The following is a 22,555-nucleotide window of genomic DNA, read 5'->3' as shown; positions in this document are numbered from 1 at the left end:
ATATGATTAAAGTTAATTAACGTAAGAGGAAATGAATATGTAATTATTCTATCATTTTGACAAATAATAAATCGCAACATCTCCTCCCCCTCTCACACGAATAGAAAAAAACTTATAATTTAGAATTACTAACCCACACAAAAATAGTTACTAATAACCCGTAAAAAAATTATATAATTTTCATTTTAAATGTTCATAACTTTTAAGATAATATTGGAATTTCCAGAAAGTGCAAAAAAATATTTAGAGAAAGATAAATAAATAAAATGCTACATGAATAATTTTTTTAGACAATTATATTAACATTTTTTCATAAAAAAGAGAGAAAATAGGATATACACCAATTTCCTAGTATAATATATTAATGTCTTTTTCTTCCTCGTATAAAAAATTATTAGTAATATTAGAAAGACAAAGTCATAATTTATTTTATTTAACTTTATTTATTATTGTAATAATTAATAAAAATTAAATAAAATAAGTTTTTATTGTTTTTGGCTATTTTTTATTATCAAATATTTCTGATAAAAAAATATATCTCTTCTTTCTGAAAGTAATTGTTGATATAATTATTCATAAAAAAATTTAATGTACGATTTCTTTAAATTAAAAGCTACACTACATAGTTGTTCTTAAAATGTATAAAAAACAAACACATCATTGTTCTTAAAATATCATTACTGTTGGACAATCTTTTAGTTGTATGAATATGATTGCTCAAAACAAGTTTTTGTCATGTGTTTTTAAAGGGATCTGTAACCACCAAGTAGAGTGGACTTGACAAGTGAAGTATAGTTTGTCTTCATTTAAATTCGAGTCTAAATAATAACTAGATCTATTTTTGTGATTTTTATTTGATTCTCAATTCGGTAAACTCTTATTATTTTTAGGTTATATTAAAACTGGGTCTAAACCGATAAAATTCAAGTTTTGATCAATTTTATTTCAAAAAATTATGATACACTTATTTATAAAGAAGAAAAAGACATATTTGTTATCGAGAAATTGATATTCAAATTTAAATATGAATTTGTTCATAAATTCTAATTTCAAGTTTCTTTTATCTAATTTTTATTCAACAAGTGTAATTAAAAATAAAATAATAAACTTATAATTAATATAACATAATATTAGAATTAATTTAAAATATATATACATTTTTTAATTCTCTTAAAATACACATAGATAAAGTGAAGTCGGATTCGCCTTGATCCGACTTTAAATATTAATCGAGTCTATTTTTAAGACTCTTACATAACTCTAAATCCGATAAAATCGTGCCAAATTAATCTTTAAAATGTTTAAATTCAAACCGAATCTTCGAATTAAATCATACCGTATACACACCTACCAACAAACAAGAGGGACATCTAATTTGTGGTTCACCATCTCTCCTAATGGGATCCCTTCCTATTATTTAGATGTGACACTAAAGAATATCTTTTAGAAAAAAATTTTAAGTATATCAATTATATCAATATTTTAATAATTTTAACTGTTAATTTTAATTATAAAAAATATATAATATATTAATTAAAATTAATAATTAGAATTTTTAAAATATCAATATTTTGGATACATTTAAAAACTTTCCTATCTTTTAAGGGTTATGTGGTTACCCTACATGGTAGTTACCTAGATATTGGATCTAGTGGTTCAGATATGCGGACTTAAAGTCTAAAATGGGGCCTTATGTCAAGTTCAATAATTTCTCATCTACTAAAGATCTAAATTCATCTCAGGAATTTTATAATAAATATTTATTTATTAAAAACTTTTAAAAATTATTTTTATCAAATAAACTAATTTTTTTGTTTTTAATTAAACTTTTATAATAAATTTTTATCATAAAATATTAAATTCTAAAAATATTATTATAAAAAAATTAATCTGTTTAAAATAATAAAAGAACATGTTCATATTCTAACTCAAAAATATAGCTAAGCCTAAAATAAAGGTCTTAAGAGATTTGATTTTATTTATATTTACTCAATTTTATAGAAGTTGAATACAATGACAGCAATACAATTATATTTATCTAAATAAATAACTAATTTTTAAGATATCTTTCATTTATCTAAAAAGGAGATTTCAACAATTTTTCTAGTAAAAGAAAACGACTAACTTAAGTATCAAAGCCCTTTACAGATATCACCTCATCTCTTCACGAGGAATTCGAATCGGATGGCGACACCATTAGAAATTAAACATTATCCTAAAAAGAATTTGGACCTATTTTACTTTTAGGTCCAAAAGCAACTTAATTTTAGGTAATCTCAAAACAAGACCAATTTATTTGATAAAAATAATTTTTAAAAATTTATAGATAATCAAAATTTATTAAAGACTAAAACATTTTATTTAAAATTTTTTAAGGATCAATTTGGTGTATTAACTCTTGAGCTTTCCAAAGTTCATTCTTGACTAATGCTGATCATGCAATACAGCAATAGATTTTGTTTTTGGAGAAAAGAAAGAAAGATAGTGTTTGTTTTAATATGATGATAAATTTATACGTATTAGTATAATAAAATTGTAGACAAATAATAATATAATATGTGTCCTATATTTTTTGCATCAACATTTAGTTTTTTCTTTAAATTTATCAAATTTTAAAATCTACTAACTTTAATTTTAAATTTTTAAATTTTAAATAATTTTAAAAACAAAACAAAAACCACATCTTAAAAATTTTTTTTTGTCTTCTCCCCTTTTCTCATCTGAGAAACCGCAACCACGATGACGGCCTCCAACACACTAATTTTGGTGTTGGTGGAAAATTACCAAGCAACGAGTCGTGTATCCAATCTCATGGCAGAAAAAGGAGAGAAGATGAAGAATAGTTTTTTTTTCTTTTTCATATGTGGTTTTTGTTTTATTATTTAAATAATTCTAAATTTGAAAATACAAAATTAAATTAATTGAATTTTGAATTTTTATAAATTTAAAAGGGTCATTTTTTGTCAAATATAAAAATAAGAATATTTAGATTTTTTGTAAAATTGAATAAAATTATTTTTACTTTTTAATAAATTATAAAAATATTTTAGCAAAGATAATGATATGATATATTTTTTAAATAAATAAATGTTAATATAGATCATATATTTTATGTGTCGTATTTTGTTTTGTTCACATTTTTATTATATTGGTACGGATAATTTTATTGTTGTAACAAAGCAAACACAAAAAACAAAAAAGAAAGAGAGAAAGAAACACCATATATATGTTGTATATAAAATACATGTGCACACTAATACGATGCAGCATTTTGTTATTCATCAATCTTGTATCTAGTTCGACAGGAAACCATGCTTATGAGTATTTCAATGTAAGTAATCAATAGTTTTTCACAATAGAGACAAATTTGGTAATATCAGAAAAAGCAAAGGCTATATAACCATGCTTATTGATTATCAATGCTAATAATTATTATACTGTATGCTAATAATTATATATAACACAAGCATTATCACTAGCTACCTGCTACCGTGCATACTTTTATACTATTCATTGCACATAATATTATAATTTTATTATCTCTATAATTATACAAAAGTAAATAAATTAAAATTTATATATAATTTAACAATACTGTAAAAAAAATTTAACTAAAAATTATTAATAATAATTTTTTTATATTTGCAATGCATTGAATATATTAAAAACTTAAAAACTTTCTATTATTATACTTTTAACCTCTATTTTTAGAATACAAATTAACTAAATTCATAATTTAATTAATTTTAAATGATGTAAAATATTATTTTTATTATTCAATAATAATGTAATTTTTTTTTTAAATTTCTATGTATTTATTTTATTATTATCGGTTTAAACAGTTGAACCATTAATCCAGTGACTCAATAATAATTTGACCGTATTAATTGTCAATTCAGTTCTAATAACTATCTAATTTGTATTTATATGTTTTAAAATTTACACATATATATTAATAAATTTTATTTATTAAAAATAATTTAATATTTATACTAACTAAGTAATAACTAAAAATATTAAAAATTAATAGACCTGAAATTTTTGTTCTCTGAAATTGTAAAAACTCTAATTACGGGTGAATTGACCAATTAGTCCAACTCTATATAGTGGGCATTGGGTTTAGACATAGGTAGAACTCTATATAGGGATGTTCGCGGTGCGGTTTGGTTCGATTTTTGAAGGAAAAGCCATTCGATCCGATCGTTTAATTAAGTTACGGTTCGGTTTGATTCGTTTTTTTTTTCAATATCATCTAAATCAAACCAAACCAATTCAATTTTAGTTTGGTTCAGTTTGTTCGGTTTTTTCAATCAAATAAAAAAAAAATCTACCATACTATTATGCAAAGTCATAACATTGAAATCGACCAACCGAAATACACAATAGGTAACAAAGTCTTGATCTAATGAAATATAACGACAACAGAATTCAAATACGACAATTAAAGAAGTTTAATAGTTCAACAATCAACACAACTGAAAATAAAAATAAATTGTCATTAAACTGATAGCAAAGTTATGGTGTCTTCTCCAACAAAATAGCTAAACTTCTTAATGCAAACCAACCTAAAATAAAAAAAAAACAGTTACATAATAAGAACAAGAAGAACAACAACAATAATAATTAAGGAACTGGAGGCAATCCAGTATCGTCCATATTCTCACTTGAACTGGCGTCAAACTACATAAACAAATACAATAAATCAAGGACAGAACAAGCAATAAAAGTTTAAATCATTAAGCAGCAGCCATCAATAAACAAGCAATAAATTGAACAAAACCAGATAATCTTAACAATAAATCAATCACAGAAACAAGTAGCTGAAGTTTAGATCATTAAGCAGCAATAAACAAGCACAGAACTAGCAATAAACAAGCACTTTTACCAGCAATAAACAAGCACAGAACCAGCAATAAATCAAGCACAGAACCAGCAAAAAAAAAAGCACTTTTACCAGCATTAAATAAGCACAAAACCAGCAATAAACAAGCACTTTTACCAGCAATAAATCAAGCACAAAACCAGCAATAAACAAGCACAGAACCATCAATAAACAAGCAGCTGAAGTTTAAATCATTAAGCACAGAACCAGCACTGAATAACTGATAAACTGATAAACTGATAAATCAATAGACTGATAAACTGAACAATAAACAATAAATCAGCAATAAACAATAAATTAGCAATAAACAATAAATCAATAAACTGATAAGTTATAACCCTAGGCCTAAACTGAACAACAAATCAGCAAAGTTTACCTGAATAGATGGCTCGGCCTCCATATGCACTTGAATCGGACAATCGGTGGCTGGGTGGGTGGGCTCCAGAAACGCTGCTGGGTGGACTGGAGGCGGCGAGGTCGGACGTGGCGAGGTCGTGGGTGGGCTCCAGAAACGCTGCTGGGTGGACTGGAGGCGGCACCGGCGATGGGGTTCTCCTCCGTTCGACGGTGGGATTTGGAGGAACTAAGGAAGGCTTTGATCTGGGATTTGGAGAGGGAAGCTGTCACGCATGGGTTTGGCCGTCTGGGGAAAGAGAAGGATCAAGGACGCATTTGGGGGACAGGGGGAGTGGGGGTGTGGCCGTCTCACACTCTCACGTCTGGGTCTGGGTCTGGGTCTGGGGGGTGGGGTAGGTTTAAATTTTTAGGGTTTTGAGAAGAACCGGTTCGGTTCGATTCGGTTCGGTTAGGATTTTGGTGGTGAGAATCGAAAACCGAACCAAACCAAAAAAATAGCAACACATCATTTTTCGATTTTTTCAATTTTCGATTAATTCGATTTTTAGTTTTTTTTGGTTCGATTCTTCGGTTTAATTTGGTCCGGATCGATTTTGAACGCCCCTAAACTCTAGTAATGATTTTTATTTTTCTTCATTTCATTATTTATTTGTCTTTTCCTTATATTTATTAGTTAACCAAAACATGACAAAAGAATGATGGTGCTTAACAAATCTATTACACCCTAACACGGTCATAATGCTGGTCAACACGCCTTCTACCTTCCACGTGTCACTCTCTGATTCATCAATCACAAAGTAATTACTTGATTCATCCTTTTCTTTCATACAACATTGCCCAAAAATATTACAATGGCAACAAAAATCACACTTACGGAAGCAAAATAGACAAAACTGAAGAACAAAAAATTACAAAATATAGAGCTCGCTTAAGCTCTGCTATTTCCAATGCTAAAAGAACTTCCCTTTTGTTTTGTTGTAGCTGAAGGCGCTCAATTAAGCTGCAGAGGGTGCAGCTATACAGTGAAGTTGATGAGCAGCCTCCGATAAAGCCCCAACAAAGGGGTCCACATCTGGCTTCTTGTAGTCAAGCGAAGAGTCATTATATATATCCCACCACTTCTGTACCAGCTTCTTTATGTCCTCTCTCTGCATATTCTCTTCCTTTCCTGTGTACCTCCATGGCTTTGATCCCTGAAACAAACATAAACTAATCATGAGTTCACACAATTCTACCAAATTAATTATAACCAAAAAATTAACCGAGATAAAAGAAAAGAGTTTTGTCTATGCCATTGTCTTCAATGTCCTAAATGTGAAGAAAAAAAAGGGTAAATTAATATTTATTTAGTTCATGTTCAATATCTATTTTTTTTCTATTTTTATTCTAAAATAATTAAAATATATAAAACTAAAAATCTGATACCTTCCCTAATTTTTCATAACATTATTTGATGTATTATTTAAAATTTTATTTCGTAATTTAATGTAATTGTATAACAAAATGTAATTTAAAAAAATTGCTAAGAACCAACATTTTTAATAAAAAGAATTAATTAGTATTAGTAATGTAACGCAAAAATAAACAAATAAAACTCAAACCTGAATTAAACATGTCGACAGAAAAATAAAATGAATTGTATACAATAACAATCAACGACAAGTCCAAAAAGCGAGCGATCAGAATGACAGAATCTTATGCACATACCGCAGCACAATAGTGGACAACCTTAACTTTTTGAAGGTCCACATTCTGAGGGTGACGCCAGAGCATAGCAAGGACAAGGTTGTAGTCCAAAGGAATTGGCTTATAAATGTTCCTGAAATACATATTAAGAAAATCCTGCTCCGCAAACGGGGTAGGCGTGGTGACTTGAAGTGTTGCGAGCAAGTCATGGTAGGTTTGAATGCTAGGTTCAAACACAAACATGCCAGCGTTGAAGTAAAGGGAAGGTGGTTGGCCCAAATCCTCAATTGGCCACTTCACTTTCTCAGGGCACTGTTGACAGTAACCGATCTTGTATTGCGGTGTGTGGCTCCATGTCTTCTCACAGAAGCAGTCCATCACAGCGTACAAGTTTCCATCAGGAACATCAAACAGCTCGTCAATGTTTACGTAAACTTGAATGTCTCCGTCCAAGTAAATCATCTTCTTGTATTCCATAAACTGTAACATCATTGTCAACAAACCCTCAAAACTTAGGAAAATGCTAAATTCACTTCAAATGAACATTTTCTTAGGATTTTTTTTTCACAGCTCTTTTTGGATATCAAATTATCAGGTAGTTCTCTATGTATTTTTTAATTAAAACTGTTGACTCTTTTTATTTTAATTTATAGGATCTAGAAAATGAACGTATAAAAATTTACCTCCCAAATACGTAGTTTGGAGTAGTTGATGACGTAGTAGGCCATGGCAAACTGTGTGTGGTTCTCAGGTGGATAAAGAGGTTCGATCTGACGAACAATGCATCCTTGAGACTCCAATATCCTACGGTGCTCTTCTGGTACATCTGGTAGAACAGCGACCACCAATGGGTACGCACTCTTCACCTTCCTCAACCCTTTTGCCAAACCCACCACACCTTTCACGTAATCACCGTTCCCTGCCAGGAACGTCACGTACGCACAACTAGGAACACTCGCCTGTTTCGTGATCCCTGCCGCACCGGATTTCATACTGCCCTGAGCTAGTTCTAGGGGAGCCATGTGTAACTGATTGAAGAGAACAATGAAACAGAAAAAGAGCACTGCACAACTAACAATGTTTTGTTTTCAGGTTGATTGGCAACTCTTTCCGAGCATGTCCGGAAGAGGGAGGGTGTATATATAGAACAACGAAATGGGTTATACGGTTATACCGTTGTTTGTTGTGATGTGAACACGTGTGTTGTTGGATGATCCAACGGGGAGTAGTTATGGCTTTTGAGAACGTTCCGGAGAAGAGTCCCTGTTGAGAAATTGGAATAGTTTCATGGAAGACACTAGAAGGTACTGCATTGTTTATTTATTACCATGGAAGTTGGCAATTCGCCAAAGATTTATTGTAGTAGCTAGGGGAAGAAAACAATACAATAATCCCTTGCTAAATTAATAAGGAAAAGTATAAGGAAAAGTATAGGATATCAATATAGAATTTGNTATTTATAAAAACACTTTTATAAATACAATTATATATACAAATTGACAAAAATTAACAAAAATATTATTAACACGTAGTGGAATTGAATTAACAATTAGCTTTTTTTTTTTCTTTTCACTTGAATCACATGTAGCTGTTTATTACATTTTATTGAATCGAAGTTTATATTCTATTTGTTAAATAATTTTAAAAAATGAAATATTTTAACTACAAGGGTACGGCGTGGTCCCTCAACAAATTGAAGTGGTCGGAGGTATGATCACCATTACCATCGAGTAGGGTCATTGGACTCAAGGTTCAATACTGTAGCTAAAGTTTTATGCTAATGGTCATAGTTTAAAATTGTGACCTAAAGTTTAACGAAATAAATATGATTATAGTTATGGCCATGTTTTTCATCTTGGCAGAAAACAATTATGATTTTCGCTTTGAAAACTGTGACCATTATACTATGACTATACTCGTATTGTTTATAGTTAAAAACGTGATTTATTACAAAATAGTGATTATAGTTCGAATGTCACAGTTCTAAATCGTGACAACATGCTAAAAATATTATACAGAATATTGTGTATTTCAGTGTCAATCATATAAATAAGTAATCAAAGAATTCATAATAAAATACTTAGGCATTATTATAATTCGGTCTCATTATCGACGGCCGTTCTGACGCTCGTCGTAAGGTGGGAGTTTACCAAGCTAATGTGCTAAAACTGGTAGGACTGCACATGGATCGGATAATATCCGCATATCTGCGGTAATTATCCGCATCTGATCCGAATTTTACAGATATTATCCGATCTGCAGAACCATCGGATCGGATCGGATCCGATTCGCACTGTGATAGGATCGGATTGCGGATTCGACAGTAATATCCGCGGATCTGATCCGCAAATCCACATATCCACACATCACATATAAATAGCATAGTTTAAGGAAGTAAACCTTAATGTGATATGAATTTTAGTGTGTTATTTTATGAATTTTATGAATTTTTTGTTTTTAATTTTTTATGTTGTACTTCAAGTTAGAATAATTAAACTTAAATATTGTGTTATTATTTTGTTTTTGTTATTCAATAGAACTATTATTGATAATATTTTAGAAGTAAATAGTTTTTTTGAATTATGCGGATATACCCGATATTCGATCCGATCCGATCCGCAAGTATGCGGATCGGATCGGATCGGATCCGGCCTAAAAAAATGCGCATATCGTATTCGATCCGATCCGTGTACAGCCCTACTTAAACGCTCTTTTATCATCTTCAGCGTGTTTGCCAAACACACTCTTAAACTCACATTATGGAACAAATGTGCCGCAATACCGATTAAGGTTCTCTTCCACGTTAATCCCACCCCACGAGGTGGCCAATTCGCAGAAGCTGCCAGCGAGATGGGCCAATTCGTTGCTGCTGCCCCTGAGTTGGACCAACTCGTGTGCGATTAGTGCTGTGCGGATCGGATAGGATAGAATTTTAGGCTATATCCAATCCGATCCGATCCGTGTCCAGCCCTAAAAACTGGTTAATTTTTTTGAGGTATATACCGTTACCGTCAATAAACTTTGGCTCAAGATCTCTATATTTTTTTATTATTACTGACAACTCCAAGTGTTGATAATTTAGTCTAAAATTTTCAATACCCATTTTACTTATGCACTTTTATCGACAGTAAATCCGTTAGTAAAATTAATTAACTACGATTTGATTATCGGTAGAATTAGTCTCCTTTGCAGCAAGAACAGAGGATTGAATCTAGGTTTCATTTTCTCCATTTGAAGAAATTATATACTTTGCAGTTGAACCCCAAAAAATAAAATTTACACTGTTTGATAAACGTGAGAAGGAATGAATATGCGTGTGATTATTCTATGATTTTGATAAATAAAAAGTCGCAACATTTTTGCCCTCCAAATATATTTTCCACACCAAAGCATTCTCCTCGAAACAAATCATGGGACAAGATGAGCAATAATAGTTTGGGTCCCAAAAATTACTTCCAAATAGCAAAAATTATACACCTACTATTGTCAAATTGGACTCTATCATAAAATTTCAATTCCCTCAAGTCTTTGTTGGTTTTTTTCTCTCCTTTGTGAGGTCCAAATCCAACATTTTGGGGTGTATTCTTATGCCCTGATGTCACAACCCTAATTCAAATTTTGGGAGTCAATTTGAGAGAAAGAGAGTAGCCACCAAAGAGAAAGAGAAGGGGGAAAACAAAATTTTTGTATTTGCCCAAAGCAGTAAATTTCAAATAGCAATATCTCAGTTGTTCACCGTTGGATCGGCTTGAAATTTAAACTGCCTGTTTCTATCATTTTTTTTCTTCATTCTGGTTGGTGGAGATGTTGATTGGAGATTCGCAGTGAGAGAAATTGGCTTCGCAAGAGAGAAATTAGGTTTTTCATTTTTACACAGAGCAGCAATCTTGAAATGATAATTTCTCATTCATTCACCATTGGATTGACATGAAATTTGGATTGTAAATTTTCACATCTTGTTCTTCATTCTGAACGGTGGATATTTTTATTGGAGGTCTGCAGAAGAAGAAATTGGCTTCGATAGCAGCTCTATTTTTTGGGTATATTTCCTCTTCTTGCTTCTTACTTGTGAGCTTTGGTGCTTTGATGTTTTGGTTGGTTATATGCACGTTTTTTTTGCTTTGTTTGAGACTCTCTTATACCTCATTTGATTATAGTGGAGCTATTTTATTGGTCTGGACGATCGTGGTTTTTACCTCTCACATTGAGGGGGTTTTCCACGTTAAAATCTCGGTGTGTTCTTGTTATTGCTTTACTTGCTATATTTGTTTGTTATAGTTGCTGCCATATTGTGTTGTGAGTGCTTCCATATTATTCTTGTGTTGGATATTTGTGTTGTTTCCGCTACTAGGCTCTTTCATACTAGTATCAGAGCTTGTTGGTATTTTTTCTGGGCTTGTGATTCTCTGAACAATGGAAGCTAATACTAATACTAGTAGGATGATCACTCTTAATGGTCCTAATTATGATTTGTGGAAGTCAAAGATGGAAGATTTGCTTTATGTCAAAAATTTTCATCAACCAGTTTTTGGTACAGAGAAGTCTAATGATAAATCTGATGATGATTAGACTTTGTTGCATAGACAAGTTTGTGGATATATTAGGTAGTGGGTTGACGATAATGTGTTGAACCATATTATTGGAGAGACACATGCTCGGACCCTTTGGATTAAACTTGAATAGTTGTATGCTTGGAAAACTAGGGATAACAAGATATTTTTGATCAAGCAGTTGTTGGCTTTGAAATATACAGATGGGACATCAATGACATATCACTTGAATAATTTCCAAGGAATTATGAATCAGTTATCTTCCATGGGTATCAAGTTTGATGAAGAGGTTCAAGGATTGTTACTTCTTGACTTCTTACCAGACCGTGGGAAATTCTCAAAATGTCATTGTCTAATTCTGCTTCTGATGGTGTAATCTCTATGGATCTTGCCAAGAGCAGTGTTTTGAATGAAGAGATGAGAAGAAAGTCACAAGGTACATCGACTACACATTTAGATGTTCTTATTTCTGAGTCTAGGGGGAGAAACAAAAGTCGAGGTCCTAAAAGTAGAGATCAAAGCAGAAGCAAGTCTCGAGGAAAGTATAAGAATATTGAGTATCATCATTATGGTCAAAAGGGACACATGAAGAAATTTTGTTGGCAGCTAAAGAAGGAGAAAGCCAAGGCAAGTAAAGACAAGAGCACAAATAAAGATGATGGCAGCAAGGAAGACAAGGTTAATGTAACTTGTGATAATTTTCTTATTGTTGAGGAGTTTGAATCTGTTAACCTTGTTGATAGTAGAACTAGTTGGGTGATTGATAGTGGTGCTTCTATTCATGTTACATCTAGGAGGAATTTGTTTACATCTTATACTCCTGGTGATTTTGGTGATGTGAAAATGGCTCATCAAGGTGTTGCAAAATGTGCTGGTGTTGGACAAGTTTGCTTAGAAACCTCCAACGGTACCAAGTTGATTTTGAAGCGTGTGAAGCATGTTCCAGATATCCGGTTGAACTTACTTTTTGTTAGTAAGTTGTGTGATGAAGACTTGGATAGCTCATTCTCTCGTGATAGTTGGAAGCTCACCAATGGTTCCATGGTTGTTGCTAGAGGTATTCGACACTCTACTCTTTATTTAACTCAAGCAAAGATTGTGAAAGATGTTGTTAATGCTGCTGAGTTTGTTGATGAAACTGATTTATGGCATAAGAGATTATGTCATATGAGTGAGAAGGGCATGAATATGTTATCCAAGAGAAATCTTTTATCTGGTTGTAAGGTTGCTTTACAAAAGTGCAACCATTGCTTTGCTGGGAAAACAGGGTTTCTTTCAAGAGTCATCCACCTTCAAGGAAGCCAGAGATACTTGACTTGGTGCATTCTGATGTATGTGGGCCGATGAAGACAAGAACACTTGGGGGATCTATCTATTTTGTAACCTTTATTGATGATCATTCTAGGGAATTATGGGTTTACACTTTGAAGACCAAAGATCAAGTTTTGAACGTGTTCAAGCAATTTCAAGTTTCTGTTGAAAGAGAAACTAGAAAGAAGTTGAAATGTATTCGTACTGACAATGGTGGTGAGTACTCAGATCCATTTGATGCTTATTGTAAAGAGCATGGTATAAGACATTAGAAGACTCCTCCGAAGACTCCTCAGTTGAATGGCTTGGCTGAAAGGATGAGCAGAACATTGGTTGAAAGAGTTAAGTACTTATTGTCACAGTCTGGATTGGCAAAACCCTTTTGGGGTGAAGCTTTGAGCACTGTTGTTCATGTCTTGAACCGGACACCATGTGTTCCCTTGCAATTTGAAGTTCCAGGGAAGGTATGGTCAGGTAAAGATGTTTCTTATGACCATTTAAGAGTCTTTGAATGTAAAGCTTTTGTTCATATTCCCAAAGATAAGAGATCTAAGCTTGATGTAAAGACTAGGCAGTGTATTTTTATTGGCTATAGTATAGATGAGTTTGGTTACAGATTTTATGATCCTGTTAGCAAGAACGTAATTCGGAGTAGAGATGTTGTCTTTGTTGAAGACCAAACATTGAAGGATGTTAATAATGCGGAGAAGCCAATGGTTCAGCCTAGTAATGATTTTTCTGACTTGGATATTACTTCCTCTATGTCTATGGTAGAAGATGGTAGAGTTGAAGCTCAAAATAATGAGCATGATACAAGTGTAGGTGAAGATGGAACAGTTGATCCGATACTTGATGAAGTTGGTAATGATGATCAAGATGAAGAACCAGTTTTGGAAATTCCTGCAAATGCACTCAGAAGGTCTACAAGAGAGAGGAAGCCTTCGTCAAGGTATTTTCGACATGAGTTTGTTTTGTTGATTGACGGGGGAGAACCTAAATGCTTTGGAGAGGCTGTTGAAGATGAAATCAAAGTTCAATGGCTTGAAGCTATGCAAGAAGAAATGAAGTCCTTGCTTGAGAATGATACCTATGAGTTAGTGAAGCTACTGAAGGGCGTTGATTATGAGGAGCTCTTTTCTCCTGTTGTGAGGATGTCATCCATTCATGCTGTGCTTGGATTAGCAGTGTCTCTTGATTTGGAGATTGAGCAAATGAATGTGAAGACAGTTTTTCTTCATGGTGATTTAGATAAGGAGATCTACATGGAGCAATCGGAGGGCTTTGTTGTTAAAGGAAAGGAAAATTTTGTGTGCAAAATTAAGAAGAGTCTTTATGGGTTGAAGCAAGCTCCAAGACAGTAGTACAAGAAGTTTAAATCTGTTATGGGGAAGCATGGTTACCATAAGACAACTTCAAATCATTGTGTATTTGTGCCAAAATTTTCTGATGATGATTTTATCATTCTTTTGCTTTATGTGGATGATATTTTGATTGTGGGCAAGAATGCTTTGAGGATTAATGAGTTGAAGAAACAGTTGAGCAAGTTCTTTGCTATGAAGGACTTGGGTCCTGCCAAACAAATTTTGGGCATGACTATTACTCATTATAGAGATTCCAAGAAGCTTTATTTGTCATAGGAGAAGTACATAAAGAAGGTGTTTCAAAGGTTTGGCATGAATGATGCCAAATGTGTTGCTAGTTCTTTTGCTCCTCATTTTAAGTTGAGCACTAAGCAGTGTCCAATCACTGATGAAGAAAAACAAGCAATGGGTGAAATTCCTTATGCCTCAGCTTTTGGAAGCTTGATGTATGCTATGGTGTGTACTAGACCAGATATTGCTCATGCGGTTGGTACTGTGAGTCGTTTTCTCTCTAATCCATGTAAAGAACATTGGAATGTTGTTAAATGGATTATGAGATATCTCAAAGGTACAACTAACTTGAGTTTGAGTTTTGGTGGTGAGAAACCTTTGCTAGTTGGCTTTATTGATGCAGACATGGTAGGAGATATTGATTCTCGAAAGTCTACTTCAGGTTATTTGGTCAAGTTTGTAGGGGGAGCTATTTCATGGCAGTCAAAGCTACAAAAGTGCGTTGCACTTTCTACCACAGAGGCAGAGTTTATTACAGCAACTGAAGCATGTAAAGAGTTGTTGTGGATGAAGAAGTTTCTTGCAGCACTTGGTTTCAAGCAAGACCGTTATGTGTTATTGTGTGATAGCCAACGTGCTATTCATCTTGCCAAGAATTCTACTTTTTATCCAAGATCTAAACATATTGATGTTTGGTATCACTGGATACGGGATGTGTTAGATTCCAAGTTGTTGGAACTTGAGAAAGTTCACACTGATGACAATGGTGCTGATATGATGACAAAAGCATTGTCAAGAGAAAAGTTTGAAACATGTTGTTTGATCGCCAGAATGGCAATGGCCTCTACCTAGTCTAGAAGGGGGAGATTTGTTGGCTTTTTTCTCCTTTGTGAAGCCCAAGCCCAACATTTTGGGGGTGTATTCTTGCGCTCTAGTGTCACAACCCTAATTCAGATTTTGGGAGTCAATTTGAGAGAAAGAGAGTAGCCACAAAAGAGAAAGAGAAGGGGGAAAACAGAATTTCTGTTTTTGCCCAAAGCAGTAAATTTCAAATGGCAGTTTCTGAGTTGTTCACCGTTGGATCGACCTGAAATTTAAACTGCCTGTTCCTATCATTTTGGTCTTCATTCTGGTCGGTGGAGATGTTGATTGGAGATTTGCAGTGAGAGAAATTGGCTTCGCAAGAGAGAAATTAGGTTTTTCATTTTTACACAGAGCAGCAATCTTGAAACGGCAGTTTCTCATTCTTTCATCGTTGGATTGATGTGAAATTTGAATTGTAGATTTTTCACATCGTGTTCTTCATTCTGAACGGTGGAGAGTTTTATTGGAGGTCTGCAGAAGGAGAAATTGGCTTCGATAGCAGCTCTATTTTTTGGGTATATTTTATCTTCTTGCTTCTTATTTGTGAGCTTTGGTGCTTTGATGTTTTGGCTGGTTATATGCACATTTTTGTGCTTTGTTTGAGACTCTCTTGTACCTTATTTGATTATAGTGGAGCTATTTCATTGGTCTGGACGACCCGTGATTTTTACCTCTCACATTGAAGGGGTTTTCCACGTTAAAATCTCGATGTGTTCTTCTTATTGCTTTACTTGCTATATTTGCTTGTTATAATTGCTGCCATATTGTGTTGTGAGCGCTTTCATATTGTTCTTGTGTTGGATATTTGTGTCGTTTCCACTGTTAGGCTCTTTTAATCTTCTGTTGGAGCTTTTGCGTTTTTCTTGAATCACAAAAAGAGAGAATTTCTTTTTTAATTTTAAAATTGGAGATTTTTTTGTGTGCGTTACATTTGTCCTCGAATCACAGTCAAATTATTTGATTCCATTTAAAACTGCCACCAAAACTATCGCAATCTAGCATTTTAGCAGTATTTCTGAAAACCGCTGGTATATGAAATTGAAGGCCGCCATATGCTGCTTCTGGCGTAGTGAGTAGCATCTGTCTATTATTCTCTATCTTTGATATTGCAGATTGCATAATCAACTTATAAGGTCATATATATTTCGTCTTTAAGAAATGTGTCAGTGTAACGATGGTCGTATATATTAAAACATCTATTAGACAAGATAAAAAATAAATAAATAAAATGTGCAAACAAATTTTTTGTATAATATTTCTCTTTCTTCCTTTTAAATGTAACTGTTGATATAATAATTATGTATTCTGTTAGGATGAACATCACCCATACTATTCATAATAATAAGTACTATAAATAATAAACATCTCATGTCATAAAATTACTTAATCTAAAAGTTTAAATTAATTTTGGGGTTCACCAAGGATCAAATTCTTGACCTTTCAGATTTAGAACGTCATGATACCACTTATCCTAAAAACTTACGCTAATGAAAAAAGATAATACTAATGGTTATATCTTTAATACTGAATCGGATATCCCTAAACCTCTATTGTACACATTGTACAAATATTTCATTGGCTTTTTATATTTCTTCAATAATTATTTATAAAAAAAATTTAACGTAAGATTTCTTTAAATTAAAAGCTAAACTATATAGTTGTTCATAGAAAGTATAGAAAACAAACATATATAGTTGTTCTTAAAATTTCATTATTGTTGGACAATCTTGAAGTTGTATGAATAAGACTGCTGAACAAGTTTTTGTCACGTGTTTTTAAAGTATGTGTAACCAGCAGGCGAGAGGTACATCTATTTTGTGGTTCACACCTCTGCCAATGGGATCCCTTCTTATTTAGATGTGACACTGACGAAATATCTTTCAATGGTTGTGTGGTCAGAACTTTTGCTTTTCATATTAGAGTTACAATGGTATTTTTTATAAATATAGATTGATAAGTTAATATTCTCAAACGTAGAATCGTTTAATTAGAAAAATAAAAATAGAATAGTCTAATTTGTTAGAGATACAGAAATCAGATTATTCGATTTGTAGAGATAAAAAAATTGGACCATTTAATTTGTGAGGGGTGCAAAAATCAATCTGTCTGATTTGTGTTAAAAAAATAAAAATTTAAAATATAAAAATTAGACCATTTAATTCGTGTACTTCGAATCATCCGATTTATGTATCTTCTACAATTTTATAAAACACAAAAAATTACTATATTTAAATATATCACTACTTTTATTTCTATATAAAAAAAAAGCCCGTGTGGTCGCTCCACATGGTGGTTACCTTATGTCAAGCTCCATAATTTTAATTTCTCTTCTATATATTCCTCTTGAGATTGTTGTTGTGTTGTTTTTTCTTGTAGCTTTGAATGTACTACATACTACGTTTATGTAAAAATTTCATTATTTCAATGCAATGGCGATGCCACTTTTATATGTTCAACAAGTGTAATAATCCGTGTCATACACGTAATAAGATTAAAATTATAATTTTAAATTTTTTTGTTAAGATTAATTTGAATTATAATAATTTGATTAATAAAAATATAACATATTATGTATTATTTGTTTTTTTTAATCTAGTATTAAATATATTAACTCTAAAATAGTTATTAATTAGTTTTAGTAATTTACTTTTTTCAATAAATCAAACATACATACTCAATGTGACCATAAATAACCTAATAATACTTAGACCCACCAACAAATTTTTATATGTTGTTTTACTGTCAAGTAAGAACATATCAAAATCAGCTCAAAATAAATAATAAATTATTAGAGAATTCTAATGTACAAAATTCTCTAATAAACAATAAATAATTTAAACCCACTAAAAAATAACTCAACATTTTTTTTTGATACCTGCAAAACATATACCTGAAATAATATTATATCAATGTTAGTATACAGTTTTACAATCATCGACCGTATTTACTATACATGACTCATTCTTGAAAGTTATTCTACATACGTGTGCAGTTGAAAAATAAATTACTGGACTTTATTTTATTTTTCTAAATTACTATATTATTCATTAAATTCTACTTGTAATATAATTGTATTATTGTAATATAATTATAATAAAGATATTTTTCTAAAATAAATTTAGATGAGAGAATACTGCTTTTATTTTGGAGAAAAAATGAATTCATGAGAAATTGACACTTCACTTTAATTGGTTGATAATAAATCCAGTTTTAGTATATTTCTCATTATTATATATTTTTCTCTAATCATATATCCACTGTTTTCTTTCTTTCATTTAGACATTTTGAACCTGGGTTTAACTTATCGTAGTTCTCACTTCTCAGTCATTCTATTAGATGTAGTTGATAACTATTGAAATTTTTTGATTAACATATGAGAAAAATATATTATTATATGATAGAATTAATATGAATATATTTTGTTATTAAATATACAAAGTTAATGTAAAATAAAATTACACATAAAAAAGCAAAGAAAATAAAATTAAAATAGCAAAAACGATAAAAAGATTATTTTTATAATTTTTTGGTCATTTTTATGTATAAAAGATTAGAAAATAACAAAAATTTGTCATTTTTATGTATAGAAGATTAGAAAATAATAAACTTTTGACTAAATTAATTTTGTATTTGTTGTATTCAATTTAAATAAGTAATAAATTATATTATTTTAATTTATTCCTTAAATTTATATATTATAAAAATCAAATCAATATACATAATTTTAAATTGTGTGATACTTAAATATCTAATCAAATCAATTAGTTGATATAATTAATGCATCATAATGAATTGTATTTAATGAGTTAAACAAAATAAATTAAGAAACACTCTCATAAACATGCTAGTTGACTCTATCATTAAATGTAAAAAATCAATTTTCATATAATAGAATCAATAATATAATAGACGGCGAGAAAGAGAAAGATAAACATTTTAGATCCTTGATTGTTTCATTTGGATGTTGTAATGTGGGTATCACATTATTTTACTAATTCTACCCTATAGACCTTTTTGCAACTTTATTTCAGTATCAATAGAATTTCACTACCTTTTAATAATAAATTAAAATCTAAAATAAAATTGAAAAAAGGTAAAGAATATAAAATTATTTATTGAAATTTTATTTTATTTTTTGTTATTATAACAGGTATTTTTATTTAATATACCAACACCATACAAAATTAATTGTAAAAAAAGTATAAAATATAAATAATATACTGAATTAAGAGATAAAATTATATTTATTATCTCATTTTTACTTTTACTAGCACAATAGAATTGCTTTTGATTTTTTATATGGAGAAGAAAATGTAACAATACAATAATGTGGAGAAGAGAGATGTTTTACATATACATGGTGTTAGCAGAAAACGGACCCTCCATTTTGAGTTTGAAAAAAATAAAAAAAAGTAAAAAATTCTAATCGGAGGGTCCGTTTTGATTTAAAAAGAAAATAAAAAAGAAAACAAAACTAATCGGACGGTCCGATTTGTAATTTCGAAAATAAAAAAATTTTAATGTTGAAATCGGACCGTCTGATTTTCATTTTAACAAATTAAAAAAAATAAAAAATACAAATCGGACCCTACGATTTGGTGTTTATTTTCTCTTCAAGCAAGTCAAACCCTCCGATTTGTAGTTTATTTTTTTTATCAAACAAATCGGACCGTCTGATTTGAATAAAACACCATATAAAAAAAACACCTAATTTTCCAGTAACAATGTATTACACATATATTTAACCAATATAAAAAAAAATTAGCCCAATAGAATATCATATACTCAACATAATTTAAGATGCAAATTATAATTAATTATACTTTTTATTTTAAAATTAATCTTAATATAAATAAAAAAATTTAATATATTAAATAAATTAATAGAATAATATAAGTTAACTATTTTTTTGATTATTTTTGTTGTTTTTTCTGATTACCTTTAAAATTATAATTTTTTTAATTTGACCGTGAAATAAAATTAGAATTGTTGGTCTACACAATAAAAAAATAATACTATGTAATTACATTTCATATCCTCATTATATATTTTATAGGTTATTTGATTATTATTTAATTATTTAATAAAAGAAAGACGAAAAATTAATTTCAAACAACAACAACAACAATAATAATAATAATAATAGAATTAGTTACTTAGATAAATAAAAGTATAAAATGTGTTAATATTTTAATTGATTTTTATTTTAATTTATGTTTAAGAACTAATTATCAAAATAGATATTCAGTACAAAATTTTTCAATTTACTGATAAATATTAAAGTGGAATTGAAAAAAATAGAGATATAACCTAATGTATTGAATATTAATTTGATATAATTATAGTGAAGATATTTTTTAAATTAGTATAATTATGTATTATTTATTAAATATTAATTATAATATAATTATAATAAATATATTTTTATAAAATAATTTAGAATTTAGAATAAGAAAGTTCATTTTAAAGGGAAAACGGAGTCACGAGAGATTGCCAACTCACCTTCATTAATTAAAAAAAACCCAATTTTAGTATATTAAGTAAATTCTATATGTGCCCATAATGTGTGAACCATCACCATCCTATGTAGTGGCCCTACTAACTGTGATTGAACAAATTAAATGTACGGAAATTAAAGCAATAAGGTTCGTATTTGTGGCCATGATGATCTTTATAAGTACTCCACAGTGTGTGCGTGGTACCACACACACACACACACATATATATATATATATATATTAAAATTAGTAGTTGAAATAAATGCAAATGGGGTTCGATCATTTTGCCAATGGTAGTGTGGTATGGAAAGAGAATCACCATGATGGAGAGACATCAATGTACAAATAGAGAGGATAAAGTTAATTATGTATGGTTCTTTATTGTAAAATGAGAGGAACAAATTTGGAGTTTTAAATCCTCACGTTATCACTTAAAAACGTATCACTCCTCTAAAAGCAGAAAAATCTAGGACCACAAGACTTGAAGTAATAAGACAGTACACAATTCTAATTATTTATTTTTTAATAATTTTTTTTTGAACAAGTAAGTTCAACAAAATAAAGTGTAGCGATAAAATCTTAAATAAAGTCTCAAACACCAATAACCAGCAACATATAATCTGAAGAGTATTTCTAGTATTATTTTCGACATTATTATCAACAACTAAAGGGATCTATATTACTCTATTTTCTATAACTGATCATAGATTTGTAAAATACCTCTTTTACTCCAGTTTTTTTGTTATTAAAGATCCCTCGTTTCTCTCTAGCCAGACATTTTAAATAAATGCAAAAAAGTATATGAGCCACTTATTACGCTCCTCTTTCTTGTTAACGACACTTGTCCAACTTTTAAAATGTTCTTTCAATGAATCCAAAATAGACGACATCCTCCCAAGCTTAAATAGTCATTCACATCACACCTGTCAGGTAAACTCACAATTAAAAAACAAGTGATAGATATGTTCAACATCTTTTTTACACAATACATGTTATCATCGTGGCTAATAATTCCTAGTCTATGCAATCTTTCTTTGATATTTACTCCTCTTATCAAAACAAATTAGATAAATAGCTCCACATGCGGCGAAACCAAATCTTTTCATAATGGTCTAGTAAAATTATAGCTGGTGATATCATTCGAGAGTGTTTCAAAGTGCAACACCTGCACAAAAGAGTTAGTTAAAAAAATGCCCTCTTGTCAAACTTTCATACAACTCTATCTTGCATATCACATGCTATCTTTACAGACCATAAAATCTCATGCAACTGGTCCACTAATTCCAACTTCCATTGGAATAATTCTCGCCTCCACTAAGAATTCCAAATCCACTCTAACCCATCCCAAAACCCACAATCCCCTATAACAGATTCTCTTTGATTTGAAACAGAAAAGAGTCTCGAAAAAATCATCTTTAGCGAACTATTTTATAACCAAACATCTTTTCAAAATCGAGTCTTCCTTCTATCGATTAGTGTTTTAATTTGGATAATTTGTAATTGTATAAACCAAATATATATATATTATTTTGTAAGGTCCCACATCGGTTGAGGAGAGGAACGAAGCATGTTTTATAAGGGTGCGGATACCTCTCCCTAGTATGACGTGTTTTGACGAGTGAGTGTAGAGGGTTTCGACTATTATCCCTATCGTCAAAGGCAAAATCATGAAGTCTTGTGTGCCAAAACGGACAATATCGCATTAGCAAATGGTCTGGGCTATTACATATAAGAGTATACCAAGATTTATAAAACTAAGGTACTTTTAGAAAAGGATTTATGTTATACTTAATTAATTAAATCAGTTAATTTAGC

At 30.7% G+C, this 22,555-nt stretch overlaps 1 protein-coding gene across 3 annotated transcripts in view; it reads right to left on the bottom strand.

Annotated features, from left to right (window-relative positions):
• Nucleotides 1-8,250, bottom strand: part of LOC107464957 (galactinol synthase 1) — a 13,947-nt gene extending 5,697 nt beyond the window's left edge. The window contains exons 1-3 of one of the 3 annotated variants that reach the window (XM_016083920.3): nucleotides 7,609-8,224; nucleotides 6,947-7,405; nucleotides 6,026-6,432 (exon numbers count right to left, since the gene is read on the bottom strand). In XM_016083920.3, coding sequence (XP_015939406.1) covers nucleotides 6,235-6,432; nucleotides 6,947-7,405; nucleotides 7,609-7,947 — 996 coding nt within the window. In that variant the 5' untranslated portion in view covers nucleotides 7,948-8,224 and the 3' untranslated portion in view covers nucleotides 6,026-6,234. Of the gene's footprint in view, nucleotides 1-6,025; nucleotides 6,433-6,946; nucleotides 7,406-7,608 lie in introns of those variants that run through there. The other 2 variants (XM_052254472.1, XM_052254473.1) reach the window with 2 other exon arrangements.
• Between the last annotated feature and the right edge of the window lie 14,305 nt (nucleotides 8,251-22,555).

Source organism: Arachis duranensis, chromosome 9, assembly GCF_000817695.3.
Source record: "Arachis duranensis cultivar V14167 chromosome 9, aradu.V14167.gnm2.J7QH, whole genome shotgun sequence".
Taxonomy (NCBI): domain Eukaryota; kingdom Viridiplantae; phylum Streptophyta; class Magnoliopsida; order Fabales; family Fabaceae; genus Arachis; species Arachis duranensis.
This window is presented reverse-complemented; position numbering and strand designations above follow the sequence as displayed.